The 21,168-nt window shown below is 33.7% G+C and overlaps 1 protein-coding gene and 1 non-coding gene across 2 annotated transcripts; one reads left to right on the top strand and one right to left on the bottom strand.

Annotated features, from left to right (window-relative positions):
* Window positions 1-987: 987 nt before the first annotated feature.
* Window positions 988-1,112, bottom strand: MIR390A (microRNA MIR390a). Its single transcript, NR_120932.1, has one exon. It is a non-coding gene; the product is annotated as a microRNA MIR390a (primary transcript).
* A 15,634-nt stretch (window positions 1,113-16,746) lies between these two features.
* Window positions 16,747-20,317, top strand: LOC103447285 (shewanella-like protein phosphatase 1). The gene is made up of 9 exons (XM_008386477.4): window positions 16,747-17,051; window positions 17,835-17,935; window positions 18,075-18,188; window positions 18,428-18,640; window positions 18,737-18,872; window positions 18,987-19,162; window positions 19,539-19,627; window positions 19,730-19,799; window positions 19,908-20,317. Exons 1-9 carry the CDS (start codon window positions 16,781-16,783, stop codon window positions 19,992-19,994), a joined length of 1,257 nt encoding a protein of 418 aa, XP_008384699.2. The 5' UTR covers window positions 16,747-16,780; the 3' UTR covers window positions 19,995-20,317.
* Window positions 20,318-21,168: the final 851 nt, after the last annotated feature.

The following is a 21,168-nucleotide window of genomic DNA, read 5'->3' as shown; positions in this document are numbered from 1 at the left end:
AAATTGAAGTTATATCAAGTTTTCTCTTTTTTAAAATATAAATAAACAACAAAATAATATATTTCACTTATATATTTTTTAAAGAATATAAATAAATAACACGAGTGTCTCAAATACACAAAAACAAAAAATCCAGACGCTAAAGGGAAGTAGTCTAACATTGACCGTTACTATTCCTACTAACCTCTCCACTATTGAAAAAGCTGCCCTGCCAAAAGACTCAGTCAAACCATGAAACCCTAGTTCTCATCACAACTCACAAGGCGTCGAGGCTTCTTGCAGTCATCACAACTCACCAGTTATTGGTTCCATATCTCAAAAACGTTAGCATTATTCTAGAGATGACTAAGGTTTGGATCGAATCTGCTAGAGGAACATAGATCATGGACAAAAATTAGATGGAAGTCGAGAACATCCAAGTTAGACAAATTAATCCCCAGATTTCAAAGAAATATTGAAAGTTAAGACAGTTCAAGAAGTAATTACTGAAATCGAGCATCGACTGTAGAAAATAATATCTCACAGAATATTCTGGAGCAATAACAGAAGAAAGTGAAATAATTATCAAAATAAGAAAGTGAGAGCGGGAAGATGGAGAAAAGACACAACAAATCATGGTAAATATGAATATGCTTAATCAGGAAACAAATCTCTGGGTTTTACCCTTTAAAAAGATGCATTCATATAAATAATATATATATATAGTTCTTTCTCAGATGGGTAAAATCCCAAAATCCCATATCCTTAAAAATGTTTAAGATCAAAGGATGAAAGCTAGCTAGTGTAAACCTTCAATGGAAAAGAGCTTGAGAACAGCTAGCTAGCTGAAGATCCTAGCTAGATTTAACTGAGAAGAAGGACCGTACAAATTAAATTTAAACGATTGTTGTATGATTAATAAACACCAAAATTAAGGGAAAAATATACGCACTCTGCAGAGGTATGTCAGAAACAGCCATGAGAGTGAGAGAGAGAGAGAGAGAGATTAGTATGAAGAAGCCATGAAACTCAGGATGGATAGCGCATGATGAACAAAGAAACGCCCACCTAGTAAATAGACCCTTTGTTCATATGGCGCTATCCCTCCTGAGCTTTACAGATTCTCCCTTACTTTAATAATTCTACCATCAAAAAGCCTCTGCACATTTCAAGAAACCTAAATAAGCAAGGCTATAGTGAAATGAAAAGGCCAAAGCCCTTCAACATCTGAATAAGAGATGGAGAGGGAGAGCTCATCAGTTGGTGGGTGGGTTAGAAAAGTGAGGAAAAGGGGTGTATTTATAAGAGGGGCTAGAGATTGTAACATGAAAGACTTTTTTTTTTGTGAACACATGAAAGAGTTTAGACTAAGTAAAATGAGTGAGTTTGTATGGTAGGACGGTTAATTTATTTTACTATTTAATTATGATTTGTATTTTGTTTATAATTTTGTTGGTTTGAAGATAGTGCTTTATTCGCTGTTCCTTTATACGCTGCCGACTACGATATGCATCCTCAATGCTGGGATGTTATACGGTTCTGGTACAATACATACGAATTAACCTTTGTTTAGCAACTTTTCCCTAAATAAACTTCAATTATCTTTTGGTGACGGTGGTGGTTTTGGGCATGTGCAATAGGTGCCCTTGCACATGATCCCAAATCCTAAATGACTCCTAAAGATGAAATCTATCTTTGGGAAATCTGGTAGATTTTGCGTGTGAATAAGAGAAATATGGTCTTCATATGCATAAGAGGTATATCACTTTTATGTTTTTAGCTTGGTTTTGCCGGCTTTGCTATAAATTGTGTTTTTATTTATTTTTTTCATGATTTGTTAATTTCAACTATAACTCACAAGCAATAATACTTCATTTAGATCCCTTATTAATACAACTATAGACATATCAATTACCTTTGTAGCAGGAGTTTTTATGCAATGGCCCATTTATTATCTTTTGCACATGACCCCTAAAATCTCAAAACCGGTACGATCTCATCTGACCATTAAATAATGTCTCTAATATAAACGAGTACACAATTTGAAAATAACGTAGCCAATTGAGTTGCATCTCTCATGTGGATAGTCTCATTCCTATTAGTGAGATGATATACAGATAATTAGTTGAAAAGGTACGAATAGTTTTATTCTTTCAAATCAATTTTTTACAAATTATAGATAACATCATATTACATGCACTCCTCAAGTCCTAAAATCAATTTCTTACCTCCCCCAAGGCTTCGATTCTGAGGAATCTTTTAAGTATATATGTTAGAGTACTTAGTCTTAAATTATAACTCAATATACTTAGTCTTAAACTATAACTCAAAGTCTAGTTCCAAGTTAAGTTATTATTTTGTTTAGTTTGAGAAGGATGAATTATTAATTACAAGGTTTAGCTGTAAATAAGAAAATAAAATTTGCAACAAACTTGTAGCACAAATTATTAAAAGGATATTTATGTGAAGGTCTTAGATTTAATTTTCTCCATCCCATATTTCTTGTATCAAAAAAAAAGAAAAAGAAAATTATTGAATCATTGATTGATTAGTTGATAGCTTAAGCATCAATTTATCTTGTGAGTGGGTCAACCACTGTATCAATTGGTCAAACGACTGCACTTCACCATCCCAACATCACTTGCGAGAAAATTTATACTTTTGGAACCCCCGACTAGTCGTAATCATCACGAGTTCATAATCCAAATTAGCTCTAGAGTCGAAACTCGTTTGCAAGATTTCAAATTGAATGAAAACACTTTTGATAAAAGTGTTTTTGGAACTAATACTTAATAAAAATACAAGTAAATTATAAAATAGTACTTAAAATGTTTTCTATAAGAAATACATAACTCGTGCTTCTTCTATGAAGCACTTTAAATACTTATGAAACTCAAAAATAGTTTCACCCAAAATGATTCTAATCATTTTAAAAACATTTCTAAATGAAAACATCAGCAACATAAAAGCATTCTCTCTTGTATTGCAGTATCCCACTAAGAGCTACCGAATTGAATGACTAAAAAGACCAGTTTTCAAAATTCAGCAATTACATCAAGTTTAAGTGCGCTTCAACACTTTTGACATTTTTTTTTCTTCTGCTTTTTAATTGCGATCATCGATATGATTATCTGAAGGGACTTTTTTTTCACTCTGATTACCGTCAAAGGAGATATTAAAAATACAATATAGACATATAACAGTAATAAATGACGACTATTTATTCCAATTGAGATGTCAAGCTGAATGAAAAAGAATGCTAAGTTGACATGGACAAAGAGGTGTCAAACTTGACGCTGCCTTCAAATATAGTTTTTGTTATTTCCAAAGACATTCTACTTGTCTTACCTTAAATACTTGCACATTTACATATTATTTTATTAATTTTAAACCAACAACAATCCAACTTTTATTGTTTTTGTTTAAAAAAAACATAAATGAAGCAATAAGTTTTGGCATATCAGGTGGAAGGAAAATATTGACAATCTGTCATCAAATTTAAATTTGATGTTTTGGATTTGACGTCTTCTTTGAAGATGCTCTAAGGTTTTGCATTACTCATTTTCGTCGTTTCTTATTTCTCATAGAGGCAAAATATAACATAAAGTTTTTTAGTACTAGGAAGAGAAAAAAATTACTATATGTGGTGGAGGATGTCCCCTTGAAAGGTATAAATGTGGAATATAGCATATAAAACTTGTGAAATAGTACTCTCCCCACTTTTTAAAAGAGCTAGGGGATTGGAAGGGGAACTGAGGAACCCTTTGTGGAGGGATTTGTATGCGTAATTTTGTATGTGCGTGGCAGCCTGGGCAACAAGGGCACCACAGAATCAGGGAGATGATCACAAAAGGGATTTCATCATTAGGGTTAGGTGATTAAGTTGGATAAAAATTTGAGAAATGCTAGACTGGTTAACGATGAGGAAGAATTCTTCCTCAACACACTTAGTAGTCAATTCAAAAAATTTAATGTTAATGATATGAATCGTTAATATTATAAACCATTATGTAAAAATTCTTTGTAATAAATAAATGATAGTGCTTCATCGTCGAATTGTATATAAACACATAATCATAATTGATAAAAGTATTACGACCCATCTATCTATTTGCTACAGCTGATTGATTAAACAACTTTAATTTAAATTGATTTTTTTGCGAAGATTATCTTTATTGGTGATTATAAAATAAACGATTTCGACCATAACTACAAAATTATGTGGATCGGCCACGAAAGATTTTGAAGTGAAATTCCTTAGCATTCTTGAGAGGCGAGGCATTTCTCTAAAAAAAATGTGATTTTTAGTGTGATGTCACAATATATTCATATTGTAACACTACCATGTTAGAAATTTACAATTATATAGTGTTTCTTTTACTAGTATAATAGTATTTAATCAATAAAGAGTGAGCATGAGATATGTATAAATAAATGTTATGAGTCGACCTATTGCCTTCACTTAATGATGTTAGTTTAGGCATTCGTCCGCCTCAACAGTCAACATTATGTCTACCCATTAACTTGTTTTAGTAGACATTTATCTTTGATATTTCTTGAAGAGTTGGGGAAAATTCCTCCATAAAATGAATCAATTATTCTAAGCTTTTCATTCCATCTCATGAGGAAGAACACTATTTAGGTTAGGAAAAACGAAGAGGGAAACTTCCACGTGACAAGTCTTGTAGTAAATTTGCCAACAGGATCCTCTCCAAATTCTTTTAGTGAAGATGTTAAGAATTCGTAAATTGTGTTCACATATTGTACATTGTACGATCAGTTTTTATCAGGTACTGTTTGTATTTAATTTTAATTAAAAATATTAAAAATAATTTTTAATCACACGATATATGATGAACAAATATAATTCACGAATCTTCGAAATTCTCACAAACAGAATCCGACGAGGATTCGGATTCGTAAATTTGCACTAGTTTCAAGTATTTACTAAACATTGGATTTATGAAGACGAGAGCTGTGCATTCAGCAATGGGGCCAGTTTATTCTCTGCCTCTGTGGGACGTCTCGGCACTTGCACCCAGAAGGCCACCACCACTACACCTACCACTCCACACCCCACTGGGTTAGGATAGTGTAGGAGAACTTATTGGATTTGTTAAGGTGACCACTCGTGTTGATGAAATAATGGTGTATATAAGTTTTATTGATATGAAATGCTGTTAACGGTACATATGTCATGTAACTTATTTTCATATAATAAATAAAAGACTCGATAAATACTATTAAAACTCAATATATCATCTCTTATTAAAGAATGAGTTACATAACAACAAACACACAATAACAGGTTACTTTGACGTAGAATTAGTTGCTCTCCTCTCGTCCTCTCTCCTTTTTTTTTCTTCTTTTTCAGAACCTGTTGCAGGTTAATTTGCTCAGTTTTAACAGTTACAGATTCAGGCCCCCCCGAGTTCTCTAAGCCCTAGATACACACTTGGCTCGCGAACCCGAGCCTTTTTTGGCTTCTTTCTCAAAAGTGAATTTCTTTTACTTTTCAACTTTCTGGGCTCTCTGCTGCCTTAAAGGACATGGTTGGCCCTAGTACCCCCCTGACCTGCATAATCAATTGCCATTCAATTATACCTGAAACTTCTCCATTGGGAAAAACAAAAATCTGGGTAATTTGGTCATTATGGCTTTTTTCTTTATTCCTTTTCTTGAAAAGACCTATAAAAAAAATGCTTTCCTGGTTCTTCTTCTTCCTCCTCAATGAATTGTGCCAGTCTGACTGACCAGCGACCTTTAGTGACCCCACTCATGCATGCGGATCGAAAATGTATTAAAACCCATGATCGATTTCTTTCCGTTTTTATTGGTAGAACAATAATATTTGACTACTAAATCATAGTAAGAATTTCAATTCAAACTAATTACTATTATAAATTATTCTATAAAAATTATTTTTGTAAAAAAAATTAATTAAAATTATAGTCGTTTAATTAATCATTGTAAAAAATAGATACTCAATTTATTTAGGCAATGGACTGTAATATTACGATTATTTATTTGTTACAGTTAATTGATTAAATAATTTAAGTTTTAATTATTTTTATGTAAAGATAATCGTTATAAATCACTAATATAACTAATTCTGATCATAAATATGAAGTTTTGTAAATTGACTGTAAAAAAATTTTGAATAAAAGTTTTTACTCAATTTTATTTAGCCAAATATTATTCTTCACAGAAATTGAACTCTCGATTTAGCCCTCTACGGAAAGTTTTTTGGTGAAAAAAAATTCAAATGATCAAGCCCAAAAAACAGTACGTAAGATTCACATGCACGTGATGTGTGTAGAGGCAATAAAATGTGTGATGTTTAGTAATCGACTCCCCTACGCCAACAAGATCCACAATGCATGGACGTTGCACTTGACCGGACATCCGGTTGTTGGACTCATATATTTGAATGTACCTATCTACACTACATCCATAAATGTTATGTCACCACATACAACGATTATGTATATCATAATTATCAATATTAGAAATTGTGTTCTAATTATAAATTAGACTGGTATACGAATGTTGCAAAGAGTTTATAGTTCAAGTTTATTAAGAGTATTTATCTGCGCTGGCATTTGAGATTTGGTGTTTGATTCTTTGTTCCCTTATATATCTTATATACAAAAATAATGTTGTATGTACAACAAATGCAGTGGGAAAATTAAGTCACAACTTTAGTAGCGTCAATTTAAAAAGCTCCTATTGAAATGACGGAAAGCGTTTTTAGATAAAATATTTTTGAAATCAAACCTTAATAAAAATCTAAGTTAATTCGGGAAAAGTATTTGATGTGTTTCTTGTAAGAAGCATACATAATTGGTGCTTCTTGCAGAAAGCACTTCAAGTGCTTTTGAAATTCAAAAACATTTTCTATAAAAACTCTTTCAATCATTTGAAAGCACTTCAACTGCTTTTCACGTCTACTCTCATGGAAATAAGCAAGCCTCTCCGCATCATCCAACTTCCAACGTAGTATATCATGCCTCTACTTGGTGTATTTTTGTACTTTGGTGGTTTAGCTTTCCTTTAAGTATTTGGTCTTAGTATCCAATCTAGGTTTAGTTTTCCTTAAGTATTATGTGTTTCATGGTTTCCTTTGTAAAGTCAAGTATGAGAGTGAGGCAATTTCCACTTAATTAATTTTGATTGTAATATCTTTACTTTTCAAGTACTAGAAATTTAGAAAACTGTTCTGTAATTCGTACACAGTAATTCAAAACTTTAGGCAAGGCTTGGAGTGCATAGTTTGAGTGTTTTAACCCTCGTTTAATTATCGTTACTTGTTTTAAGTTTTTATCTTCGTTCGTGTGCTTGATATATATATATATATATATATATATATATATATATATATATATAAGTATATGCAAAAAATGAGAAATAAAGGACAATGACAGAGGGGAAGAAATAAGAAAAGAATGAATAAAAAAAAAGGTTTTTATCTCAAATGGTCCCTGAAATTAAAAATCAATCAATATAATCCCTTAAAATAGGTATAAAAAATCAATGTGGTCATTCCGTCACAATTCTGTTAAAAATTTCGTTAAGTGCTGATGTGACACATAAATGGGCTTCACAAGATTTACGAATTTTTATCACAAATGATCTCTGAAATTGACCCACACCATCAAGATGGTCATTAAAATTGACCCACACCATCAATATGGTCTCTGAAATTGAAAATCAATCAATGTAGTCCTTGAAAATAGATGTTGCAAATCAATATGATCATTCCGCCACAATTTGGTAAAAAAATTTGTTATATGCTTATGTGGGTTTAATAATTAATTAAAAAAAATTGTCTAAATACATTTTTGCCACAATGAATTTTTTTTTCTTGTCGTAGGACCTACTTCAAAGAGAGATCATTTCCATAAATTCTCAAAGGTATAAGGCTTAACCAAGGCCTAAGAGGAGGTGTGGAAATAGTTTTCAATCAACAATGGACGCACCTAAGTTATAACCTCATTATCTTAAGGCAGACCTCATTGTTCTTTGCGTCACCATACCACCAGGGAAGGGCCGAACAAGCTCTCCAAGATTAAGGTTGTGAGGATGTTGAGCACCTAAATGTTAACGGTGATGTCACACTTTGCCAATGGGCCAAGCCGTCACCAAAGGTGATCTCGATCCAGGTTCAATTCGGTGAAGTGTGTAAAGATGAGTGTATTGAAATTTTTTATATTGGACTGGGATCAAGGGTGATTGCAGGACTGAGTTTTTGGGTTGACAATTTTTTTATTAATTATTAAATTATTTAACTTTGCTTGTAATTTTTTTTAATTGAATTAGACTCGTCTGTCCTATTTATGTGTCACATCGGCATATAACAGAATTTTTGACAGAATTGTGACGGAATAGCTACATTGATTTGAGACACTTACTTGTGGGACTACATTAATCAATTTTCAATTTCAGGGACCAATTTGATTTCACGGGTCAATTTAGAGACTATTTTGATATCGTTGGGTCAATTTCAAGGACCATTTGTGAGAAAAAAAAGAACTTATGAGGCCTATTTATGTACCACATCAGTACTTAACAAAAATTTGAACAAAATTATGATGGAATGACCCCATTGATTTGTGACACCTATTTTCATGAACTACATTGATTGATTTTTAATTTCAATGACCATCTTGATAACGATGGTTAATTTCAAAGGCTATTTATGATAAAAATCCTAAAAAATATATTTGTAAGTAAAATCAATTTAACATAGTTTTTTTTTTTTGTATTTTCTTTATACATTTATTTTATATCTTTCATCCATGTATTTCTCCTTAATATGAAAATTGAAGACAAAATAGTTACGAATCCAAGTTATACTTTGTCAAACTTCACTTTTGGCAAATGACACGACACACTTATCACATCCGTTGACATGTCAATGTTTATATGAAGTAGTTCACCTTGGTCACTACATGGAAGCATCGTCAAGTTTAGATTCAAGATTGGACGACCTATCGTTCATGGTGCAGATCGGCAGCAAATCTGGAAACGGCTGGCTGGAGGCTAGCTGGACCTACAATCAGCAGGGTGGCATGCATTGTATATATAATCCAGTGAATTAGCAACGCATTTTGTTCTTAAAAGGGGTTGACCAACTTTAGTCGGCAGACCCTGCCCATTTGTATTTGTGTGCGTTTGTCACATCAAAGTTTGCTAGATATTCTGCATATTTCTGATATCTGAATATCATAAGAACTCAACTATATCAAGCCACGTGTGGGTGATGGGTTCATCACTAGTGTTGGCCCTCTCCCCCGCTTCCCCTCACCCTGCCCGTTTGTATTTGTATGCGTTTGTCATAAAGAAGATCCGGCGAGGATCCTCTTTTTATCAAAAGAACTCAACTATATCGAGCCATGTGTGGGGTAATGGGTTCATCACTAGTGTTGGCCCACTCCCCCGCTTCCCCTCTATAGCCGAGACCAATATATTTTTTCAATTTGATTATATTTGTCACCCACTGGTCGATGCTTGCAATTGACCAATATTTTGTTGATTGCAATCGTTTTTGGTTTAATTACAATACTACATTAAACCAAAACTATTTAGAAAAAAAAATAAGAATCAATATTATATAGTTACTGAATTATTCATATTTCTTTACAATACTTTGTTAAAAAGAAAAAATTTCTAGTTCTCCTCCTTTTAAATGAAGGAAAGAAACTAACAATAATGTTTTGAATACTTTGGTCAACATCCCCCAATAGTCAATACATATACATTTTGTGCGGCCCGTTCAATCAATGTGGATCTTCTATGAGGACAACATCGATGGTTGTGTTAGAATGTGAGAATTCAACTCAAAATCCATGAATAATAAATATTAGAAAGTTTTAAGATCATAGTTGTTTCACGGATAACATTTTGGTCCTAAACAGTTAAGACCTAATTTCCTTACCCATATACAGATATGTGTTGATGAAAGTTGACTCAATACAAGCTAAGAAAAATGTCAAAAGTAGAGTACAACAATTACTCGATAGTCGATACAAGCTAAGGAAATATGAAGAGAGGGTACAACACTTATCTACAATTCAAGTAGGTAGATAGTCCACTACTAATTGCCAAGTGCTTTAAGATAAACTCATACTTGAGATCCATCATGCCTAAACCCCAATATAGGTGATTAAGTTGGGAAAAATTATTATCTGTGCATGGTTTGAACTCAGTAGTTAAAAATTGTGAGGGGAAGTGGTGATGTGAAGTAAGTAGCAGTTGGGTTTCATATGATTGTAAACTCTTTGAATATTATAAAGAAAATTGATGTTTTACCATCTATCAGAATAGCTCAACTCTTTATAAGAACAAAGTATAGTAAACTTCCACATCAAATATAAAACCTAGAGCTAAAATTGATGGTTATATCTAATTTGTAATTACCTAAACGGTGCTATTCCTATCAACAAGTGACCCTAGTTTTATATAACAACTTCAGTGACTATTTATTAAAACTAAGATAAATACTAAAGAAAATCTTTCAAAGTGAGTTTCTTTATAAATTATCTGCCACCTCACTTAATGTTAATTTTTATGTCAATATTATAAAATAGTGTGCTAAAAATATAAGGTGATACGGAGTACATGAAAAGTCTCACTTTTTTAAGAGAGTATCCATATCATTTCTTTAAAAATAGATTATAAATTTTGTGTTGGTAAATTAGGTGAAGTGGAGGGGCTTCGTCCTGTCAATCTCTTTACGTTTGTGCTCTCCCACTCGAATACATCCACCGCCGGATCCGGATCAGGCACCGGGTCCCCCACCTTCTCTGCCCTCAAATTCATGGTTGGGGCCTTGCTGGAGTAATACAGTGCCCCATGCATCTCAAGAGTCAAGACACTCACAGACTCACAGTCAAACTCCTATTCTTATATTCTGTACTCTTTTTATTTTTGGTTTTCTCAATTCGTACCACATAATAATAATTAAACTTTTCAATAAGGGCGTTTAGATTTAAATGCCTCCTTGTTCTATCTGTTTAAACATCAATTCCTTTTAGAATTTGTTTTAAACATTTTCCTAAATTTTAGGTGCCAAATATTTTATAAGTAGCATTTTTAATGCAAAATTACATAATTTGCCATATATATAATGTACCAATTAGCTAATAATTATCCAAATCTCCGAAAATCTAGTGGATGTATGTTTTAAAAATCTAAAACATTTCAAATTTGATTTATTTATGCTTCTAATGTGATCTATATTTATGTTCTACTTTCACGACCATTCTACAATCTTTTCGTGCCATTTCTTTTCTATCAGTCGATACTCTTCTGTCATCATTTGTGAGTCATGTTCATTCCCTTTCTATTTTCATTTTATGCAAACCTCTTGATTTGAGTATTCGTACCATGGTACATTTGGAAAATAGATTCTAGTGGTAGATGATATGGGGTATGTTTCCATTTAGTATTAGTACGTTTCTAACCAATATGTTGTCACGTTTTAAGTTGGCATGGGTACATTTCATATGAGCATCGGTACATTTCAATTTGGTACATTTCTAGACGATAGGTTGGTACGTTTTAAGTTGGCATGGGTACATATCCTATCAGCATTGGTACATTTTAGTTTGACATTGGTATGTTCCAAGTCATATTAGTACATTTCAACATGGGATGAGTACAATTCAAATTAGAAATTAATATATTTAAATTCGGTTTCAATTTAAAATTCACATTATATATCTCGTGCCGAATGACATTAATCTCTTTCCAACTAATCCCTTTTGTCAACAACTTTTATGCAAATTATATTGTGCTACAATATTTTACAAGCACTTGTTTTCTGTTGCATACTACACAACCATGCAATCAAACTAGAACTCAACAAGATAAATGTAGCGTCCATGGTGTTTTCATCATGTTGGATTGGCTATTTTCATAAGTTTTTTTTGTGATCAATGAAGTTTTATTATAGAAAAGTAAATGTTAAAAATTCAAAAATTAAGAGATAGTATTGATGATTTAATAGTTAATATCTATTAATTATCCAACATAGGGCATAGATTCTGACACGCCAAAAAACCTCTATTAACAAAAAAGATTAAGTGGAAAATCAACATATAACAATTTTCATTTAGAAAAAAAAACTAATTAAAATAAATTTAAAAATGCTTAGGTGGCCACTAATCAAATCGTCTTAATCAAATTTTTAAAAGACACAAATGTTTAATAAAAAAATTGTAGAAACAAAGTGGGGCGTTCTAATTTTCTCTTTCAATAATTCTAACGTTGTACAATATTTCAAAGAATAATATAAGTATGTGACATCTCTTTCGATGGCATTATTTGACTATTTTTCCCATGATTAGAGAGCCGTCTTTCTTGAAATGGATCTTTAATTTGTCACTAAGATCTTCGGACGACATTTTAAAAAATAGATTTAGAATTTAAAAAAATAAGAGACTAATCTTAATAATATAATAATTAAGGTTAACATGTAAACCATGTTAAGTGGTAGCCGACAAGCAAAAGCTAGCTTCTCATAACAATATAAAATTATTCAGATTTGGAAAATTTTATTTAACATTTCGTACACAATATCTAACTACAAAACGTTTGGGAAAAAAAATTCAAAATATCAATACCTAACACCTCATAACACGTGAGTAATGTTGGTACATTTGTTTGAAAATGTTGCATAACATTTTGGTTTTTTTTTTAACAAATGATATTATCTATACTACGACAAATGGGGTAGACTTAGTTTCACAATTGATTAGCAATAATGCGGTTCAAATTCGTCTTTTACAAGAATCAAACATACGACCTTTCACTTACAAGTAAAAATGAATACTACTAGACCGTAGTACTAAATAACTGTATAACATGTTCTTAGAAAAGCAATATAACCGTAGAAGTCAATATATGGGTCAATTCCTCCCGATAAGATTTCAGTTTATTATTTAAACAACTTTGTGGATTTGTACTCATCAGTTTAAAAAAATTTGGAGATTTTTTTATTATTCTGGTGAACTTCGAAATATTGATGAAGGTTTTTGGAACTAGACGTTTGTAAATCCCTTATTAGTATTTTTCGACGAATTTGAATTTAAGATCTTAGCTATGACTACGAGATATCGTAACGATGTTATGTGTCTAAAAAGTTATAAAAACCAAGATCCCAAATAATTAAACATCAAATCCTCATAAATAAAAAACTGTATTAGAGAAAGTTTACACTCGTATACTCTTGCACTTCTTTACTAGTTATATGATCCATTTGGTTAGGGATGTCTCGAAAATGCTCAATGAGTGGATTGTTGGGATTTAACTAATGGATAATGTTTGTATCCCATCATGGTGGATTTGTCTCTCCACTTACAATTAACGAACCATTATCGTCTAAACATCATAATCGAAACTGTTCATTCTCCTTATTATAATTTAAAGATCTACAAAAAATTATTCAATTTGGAGATCTTTTAACCATCTATATGCATAAAACAAATGGATGGTTCATTATAAGGATGTTACTTATTATCGAAACTGTTGATTGGTTTAACAAGTATGGATGACTAAATGATCTTCAAAGTGAATGATTTTTTGCATATATGATCTTTAGACGATGATAAAGAAAATAAATTGTTTCGATTATGATACTCAGATAATAAAGATTCGTGAGTCGTAAGTGGGAGACCCAACCATTATCCTTAACTTTGTCCTTTGATGTGCATGAGAGCAAAGCTATCTTGTACTTTGCTCACCCGCACATTTTTATTTTACTTGTGAAGAGATTTAACTAAATCTCAACAATTCGCTCATGAAGAAAATTGTGCAGCAAAAAATTTCCTTTTTTTTTGTTTTTTGTTTGTTTTTTTGTTTTTGAGGTCAGATCTCTTTTATCATGTGTTTTTCCTTCCCAACTCAATATTTTGCTATAACCAAGGGTCCAGTTGCATTAAGGGTTCCTCACAATATTTCAATACAGGTATGTTTATAGAACTGGATCAATGTCGGGACTGGCCCTGATAACAATTTCTGAAACCCTAGACTGCGTATGCATGCGTACGTACGTACGTGAATTGACTGAATGTGACTGGACATATACATATCGGTCCGTGTTATGCTGTAGGCCGAGAGGTAGGGGGTGGTGGGCTTACTGTCTCATAATATCACATGCATATATCTATCTTTAGTCTTCACAAATAATATTATTCCCAATCCATTTTTGGCAACAAAAGCTGACCCATCGTCTATCACCTTGTATATGTTTTCCTCTGCAGTGACTAGACATTGTGGCAGCCCTTCTTTCAAACCCTCTTTTCCAGCTTCCATTGTTCTTTCGCCTTTTTCATCAATTCAATTGTCATCTTCTTGTTGGAAGTTTTGCTTGTGTACTACTCCCCTTAGCATATACTTGGAGTCGGAAGGGAAATGGAGGTGTCTGACCACACGACATTCGTACGACAGGAAATGTTAAGGAGCCTATCAAAAGTAGAACTCTTTATGGATTTTTTGACATCTCATGTTTTCGTCATAATATTTCCTAATGTTGACGCAAGAATTGACATAAAATTGTGAGGTGACAGAGAGTTTCACCTTTAGAGAGTTTCCTTAGCATTTATTTTTGTAATATACTTCTCACAAAATATGAGTTATCTTGAGTTTTGGTCTCCAGTCTCACGTGGTTCCACCATGCATGAAAGTTGTCATTGTTTTGTTTACGCCTTGGATTATTTTGGGATTAATGGTAAAAGTGTCTTAATCTTGAAATAAATAGTATATGATGATTTTGTGTGGACAACCTTGGCCATGACTTCCCAAAAAATGTCAATTAATATGGAATTTACTTACATGAGAATGACATGATGACTCATGTATTCACTTCATGAGTAACCTTTAACTTAGACAAAATATAAAAGTTCTCATCCATTTCTTCCTTAAAATGTCTTCAATATAGTGAATAGTCATACCTTAGTCAAGTATCTCTATCAAACGAGGCCTTAGTGTGCTAATTATATCTAACAAAAGTGCAAGAAAGTACATTAACTAGCAATCCTTTTGAATCAAGATCAAGACATAAAAAGCAACTAACATCTTTATATCTTTTATTGTCTTCCTAAATAAAACGCATTTTATTTATTTTATTTTTATATTTATTTTTTTAAAAGATGATATTATCTACACTAATCGGGAGGGGATGAGCTTAGCCTCACAATATGCTCACAATAATTCGGTTCAAATTCGCCTTTGGCGAGAATCGAACCTAAGACCTCTCACTTACAAGTGAAGAGGAATACCACTAGACCGTAGTACTAAGTAGCAACATATTTTGTTAAATTAAAGGATCTTAATTAACAAAATTTTAATTTAAAGACCAATTCTAAACCAAGCTCAACGTTTAGAGACCAGTTCTAAATTGGAAAGTTCCGTTTACACCCAAAAGTAACATCTGGACACCCTTATATTATGGACACCCAACTTTTTACTCTTGACTTGGGTGAAATTTTAAAAGTAGCCATTAGGTTTAGTGAATTGGGCAATCTCAACCGTTAAAGCCCAACAGGCTTTTTTGAAAATACAAGGGGGGCGATCTGTTTGCTATGGGTTAAGTCCAGAACACAATATTGGGCCAAACCTAACTCAACTATTTTCGATCCACATGAAGCCTTTGCCACCATACTGTCCGTATTATTCAGATATTCTTTTAATATAAATCCACTGTGTACTCTTATATAATTTCTCAACAAAAGAAAAAAGGATTAGATTAAAAGAAAATTAGTTAATCTAATCTTTTTTTTTATCTTCACCATTGTTGGTGATACCTAAACCACTTAGGTAGGGTTTTTTTTGGTCCAAGCTCTTATTTGGTGCGGAGAAATTAATCCAATTTGAGGTTGTTGATATTTGTACTAATCAATCGTAGAAGGAAAATTCTAATTCATTTCATTATGATTAAGCTTCCTTCCTATTAATTTGGAAGTTCTTCTCATATACAAGGAAATGGTTCAGTTATAGAGCCAAAGATTGTTGTTCTCAAACAAGCAATCAAAAAGATTTTGGAGCATCCTTGGGTTTAGATATTTTTCCTCCAATGATTGCAGTACCAACTACTTCTTGGCGAGTTCTACTACGATTAGGTTCATATAAGTACTACTCGACCTTTTGCACTGGCGGTAGATGTAGATTGTCATGATTCAAATTGTGTGGAAAAAAAGTGACTTGGGCAAAGTAAGTGCATTGTTTAAAATACAGCTCCACACTATATAAATTGCCACACATAACTTAAGGGAGGTCATACATATAATATACTTACGATATATAACATCTCAATACTTGATTTCTAAGATACTTACGATATTGAAACCTCGAGATTGACATTACTTACCTATTTGAATGGCAGATTGAAATTTTGCATTCCCAATTTCCTCACCCTCTTGAAATCCAAATACTTCGTCAATCTAGGGAGTCTAATTCCTTATTTCGTGTGTGCTCCGCCAATCTCTTGATTCCTTCCAGGTTAGTAAACGATTTCGTAATCAAAATCCAAGTCCCTATATTTATTCTAATTACCGAAACATAAACATGCTATTAATTGATTGCGTTATATTATACAAAGTTGCATGAAAGATTTTGAGAATACGTTCGTTAAAAAGAAAAATACGATTGCAAATTTGCAAAATTAAAAATCAATACGACTGAAGATATACCAAATGCTTGGCTGAGATTTCATTTTCATGTCCCTTGAAACCCAAATAAATACATAGCCTACGTAAAAATACCAACAAAAAAATAAAGTAAAAAAAGCAGACCAATATGAATGGCCACTGAGTCACTGCTGTTCCCAAAAGCAATGGCTTCGCTCTGTTTCAACTCGCTGCCTCTTCCTCCGCCTTCCCAACCCCGCAAACTCTCAGAGTCTCCTCTTCCTCCTCCTCCTCCTTCTTCCTCTTCTTCTTCTTCTTCTTCTTTTTCTTCCAATTCTCTGAATGTTAATAGTTATGGCAGCAGAGGAGAAGCCTTAAAGCCCATTGTCGTCAGTGGCAGCCCGCCCACCTTTGTTTCCGCCCCCGGCCGCCGAATTGTCGCCGGTTCGTTTCATTTGTATTTCGTTTTACATATACTTTCGTATGAATGTTAATTTATAAGCGATGAAAGATGTTTATTTGGTTTTGTTTTCTCTTCTTTGTTGTTGTTTATTTAACTGTTTCAGTTGAATTTTAGATTTTAGCAATTGGGTTTGTCAGTGACTCGGTATATGCTCTATGTTGTTGGATTAATATTTAATTTTTGTTCAGTTTTGTGGTTGAATTTGCATTTTCAAAGTTTGTATGAACAATCCTAGCTAACTAGTCAAAGTACCAGTTTTTTTTGTTTCTGCTGAATACCTGACGATTTGATGCTTGTGTATCCGTTAACCCGTGTTTTTCTGTGTCAAAACTCGCAGTAATGGATCTAATTTGGCACATTTTAAGTTTTTAACTGGCCATTGTAATTTGGTATGTGTTGGCCTGAAGCTATGCAAATGTTGGAATTGAATATCTGAAATTATGAACAAATTCTTTCTAACATGTCTGGTTGATCAGCACTATCTTTAGCGTTTTCGATATCAGGTTCAGCTTGCAGGCTTACTTTCCATTATAGCATTAAAGAAAGGACGACCCCTAGCCTACAAGGCTCCCTGCTTTGCGAGGGTGGGGGAAGTCTATCATACGCAGCCTTACCCTACAAAACCCTTGTTTTTTTGCAAAGAGTCTGTTTTCACGACTCAAACCCGTGACCTTTCGGTCACAAAGGAGCAACCTTTCCTTTCCGTTGTGCTTACTTACCATTATTCACAAATATTTATGGCTTTGTGATTTGTGTATATACAGTTGGGGATCTTCATGGAGACCTTGGCCAAACAAGATGTGCACTTGAGACAGCTGGCGTGTTGAGTCCTGATGGTGAAGATGTATGGATTGGTGGAGAAACGGTATACCTTTCATTGACATAGATCTGAACACTTAAGGTTCTTGCTATTGTCTTCACCAGGCACAAAATTTGTCTTTCTGTTTCAAAAGCTAGTAACTTTTGAAGAACATGGGGATAAGCTGTTTCCTTGTGTTACTTAGGTGTTGATTCAGCTTGGAGATATACTTGATCGAGGTGAAGATGAAATAGCGATTTTGTCCTTGCTGAGATCCTTGGATATGCAGGCAAAAGCTGAAGGCGGAGCAGTTTTTCAGGTTTGTGTAGCAATTGGAATATCTGCACTGCTAGATAAACTTATTTGATGCTTTAATTACACTGTATTTTCCATCCCGATTTGATTGTTGAAGAATGTGTTAACCATTCTGATACACTGATTTCATGAAGGTTGGTTCGAAAGATGAGAATCCGTTACCCTTTGGTGCAAATTTGAGAAATTGATATGTAGATTGTTTCCTAATTAATATTGTTGACGGTCTTCTCTGTAACGATGTAGGTCAATGGGAATCATGAGACTATCAATGTGGAAGGGGATTTCCGATACGTGGATACTGGAGGATTTGATGAGTGTCTTGATTTCCTGGAATACTTGGATGACAATCGAGATGACTGGGAAGAAGCTTTTGTTGGCTGGGTTGGTGTCTCTAAAAGGATGAAGGAAGAGAGGAAAATGCCCCAAAATTATTGGGATCCCTGGAATCTAGTGAGGGTACTGAATCCACTGTTCACTTTTTATTCTTTTCCCATTCGGCCATTACTATTTTTTAATTTTTCTTCTGATAATGTTTTCTGAACATTAGGACAGAAGCAAAAAGGTGTGATTGCCAGATCAATCCTATTAAGGCCAGGGGGTCCATTGGCACGCGAGTTAGCACGTCATGCTGTTGTTCTTAAGGTTAATGACTGGGTCTTCTGTCACGGTGGTCTTGTTCCTCAACATGGTAAAAACAGTACTACAATCTGAACAAAGCGGTTTTCTGGTGCCATTCAAATTTTTAGAGAAGTGTATATATTTCTTGTTCCATCGCCTGATAGGAGTATTGCTCCTTCCACAGTTACGTACGGAGTGGAGAGGATGAACAGGGAAGTATCTGACTGGATGAGAGGTCTCGTTGAGATTGATGACAACCCTCACTTCCCTTTTGTAGCCACCAGGGGCTATGACAGTGTGGTTTGGAACCGATTGTACTCGAGAGACACTTCAGATTTAGATGACTATCAGATTAACCAGGCAAGTAAATAGCTATATTTTGGTTCCCTTTCCATATTCAGTTGTTTTGTTACTTGGGGCGACTTAAAATGAAAAGAATCGTTGCTGCGTTTGACTATTGGTTTCAAATTGCTTAATTATGGAGCTGATAGGGGATTATCTTGGAAATGGGAAAAGCCGGACTAGTTTCAGAATATTCACTAGCATATAAATCGATCATTGTTCTAGCGATAGGGGTTTTCTGCAATTGTTTTGGTAGTCTGATTGATTATTATTCACTAGCATATAAATCAATCATTCTTCTAGCGAGATTGGGAATCAAGATTGAGTTCTTGTCCTCCCTGAATGTTGTCTACTGCTGACTTCTTTGGCTTTTGAAATTGAAATCATCTTTCAGATAAATTACATTCTTCAACAGACGCTACAAGCAGTTGGTGCCAAGGGAATGGTGGTGGGGCATACTCCTCAACCTACGGGGGCAAACTGGTACGATGCCAAGCTTTCTTCTGTCCAGTTCGGATCATTTATGTCAACCTAAAGTACTTTTGTTATAGATTCAGTTCTTGAATTATGGATTCTTCTTTGCAGTGAATATGACTGTAGCATATGGCGGATTGACGTGGGGATGTCCAGTGGAGTTCTCAATTCAAGACCCGAGGTAAACTTAAGTTTAGCTACTTTCATGCATTACTGTCGGAAGCTATTTTGTTGAACGTTTAACAGGGATTAAGTTCGTTGAACATGTAATTTTAACTACGTTTTACAGGTTCTAGAAATAAAAGACAATAAAGCAAGAGTTATAAGAAGCAAGAAGGATCCATCCAGTGAATTGACGGTTGTCGATTATATATAGAGATGAGCAAACAAGTTGTTTTCCATGGCTCAAATTGTTTGTACAGAAGAAGAATAGCTTCAACAAAGGAGTAACGCCATTTTTGACCATCTTAAGAGCAGAAGCAGAATAGCAGAAGAATAGAGAGAAAAGATGCCACTGTATCATACATACCCACAAGCATTCAACATTCTTACTTTAATTTAATCTAGTTGAACTTGGTTTTTACTATTCATTCATTTTGAATGGTAACTGCAGATTTAGTTTATACTTTATAGTTACCATGTACTGCAGATGTAATTGTAATTTTCATTATTAATAAATTTACTTTCAGATTTACTAAACCGAGCACGGTGACGTTTTAAGATTCATGTAATGGGTCTATTTAGTGGGATAAGGCTTGGTTGTCGTAGACTCTTTTTTAAACTGTGCCAATAGTTGGGAATTATAACCGCAAGAGTAAATTGTACAAATGGTCCCTCAACTTTAATCAAATTGGAGCAATGGTCCCTCAACTAAAAATCCATTACCTTTGGTCCCTCAACTTATCAAAACGTGCATCTATGGTCCCTCAACTAAAAATCCATTACCATTGGTCCTTGAACTTTAATTCAAGTGGAGAAATGATCCTTTAATTTTAACCCAATTGTAGCAATGATCATTTTAATATAACTCGTTTTGACAAATTTTTTTACATAGTTGACGAAAAGAACCATAATTATACACTTTGATGAGTTAAGGGACCCTAATTATATAAATGGTCATTCCAACATAGCTTATTTTGACAAAATTTTGACAAAATTGATGAAAAGGACTATAGCTACATATTTTGATAAGTTGAGGGACCAATGGTAATGGATTTTTAGTTGAGGGACCATTGCTCCAATTTGATTAAAGTTGAGGGACCATTTGTACAATTTACTCTAACCGCAAATGTTAAATCGTTGGATTGGTATTTGACACAGACGTAGACGGAGAATTTTTGGTCTGGCCAAGACGTTTAGGCTGTGGGCGGGGTTGTTGGTCCAAGGAGAGAGCAAGGGAGAAAAAGAACAGACGAAGCGAAAGTCTTAGCAGTACTGTGTTTTCGAAGCGGGGTGTTCTCGTTAAGATCTTTTTGTGAGGTGTTTAGTCGAGGTGAGTGCCTCCTAGTCCAATTAAAGCTAGTATGTGCGGATAATAAATGCGGTACTAC

This window comes from Malus domestica, chromosome 11, assembly GCF_042453785.1.
Source record: "Malus domestica chromosome 11, GDT2T_hap1".
Taxonomy (NCBI): Eukaryota; Viridiplantae; Streptophyta; class Magnoliopsida; order Rosales; family Rosaceae; genus Malus; species Malus domestica.
The sequence above is the reverse complement of the archived record's forward strand: the minus strand, read 5'-3'. Positions and strand labels throughout refer to the sequence as shown.

Bases quoted from the DNA above. Each gene is read 5' to 3' on its own strand.
- LOC103447285 (XM_008386477.4), top strand. From the start codon at position 16,781: ATGGCCACTGAGTCACTGCTGTTCCCAAAAGCAATGGCTTCGCTCTGT. The intron at 17,052-17,834 runs GTTCGTTTCATT...GTGTATATACAG, and splicing joins CGGCCGCCGAATTGTCGCCG to TTGGGGATCTTCATGGAGAC. The intron at 19,800-19,907 runs GTAAACTTAAGT...TACGTTTTACAG, and splicing joins TTCTCAATTCAAGACCCGAG to GTTCTAGAAATAAAAGACAA.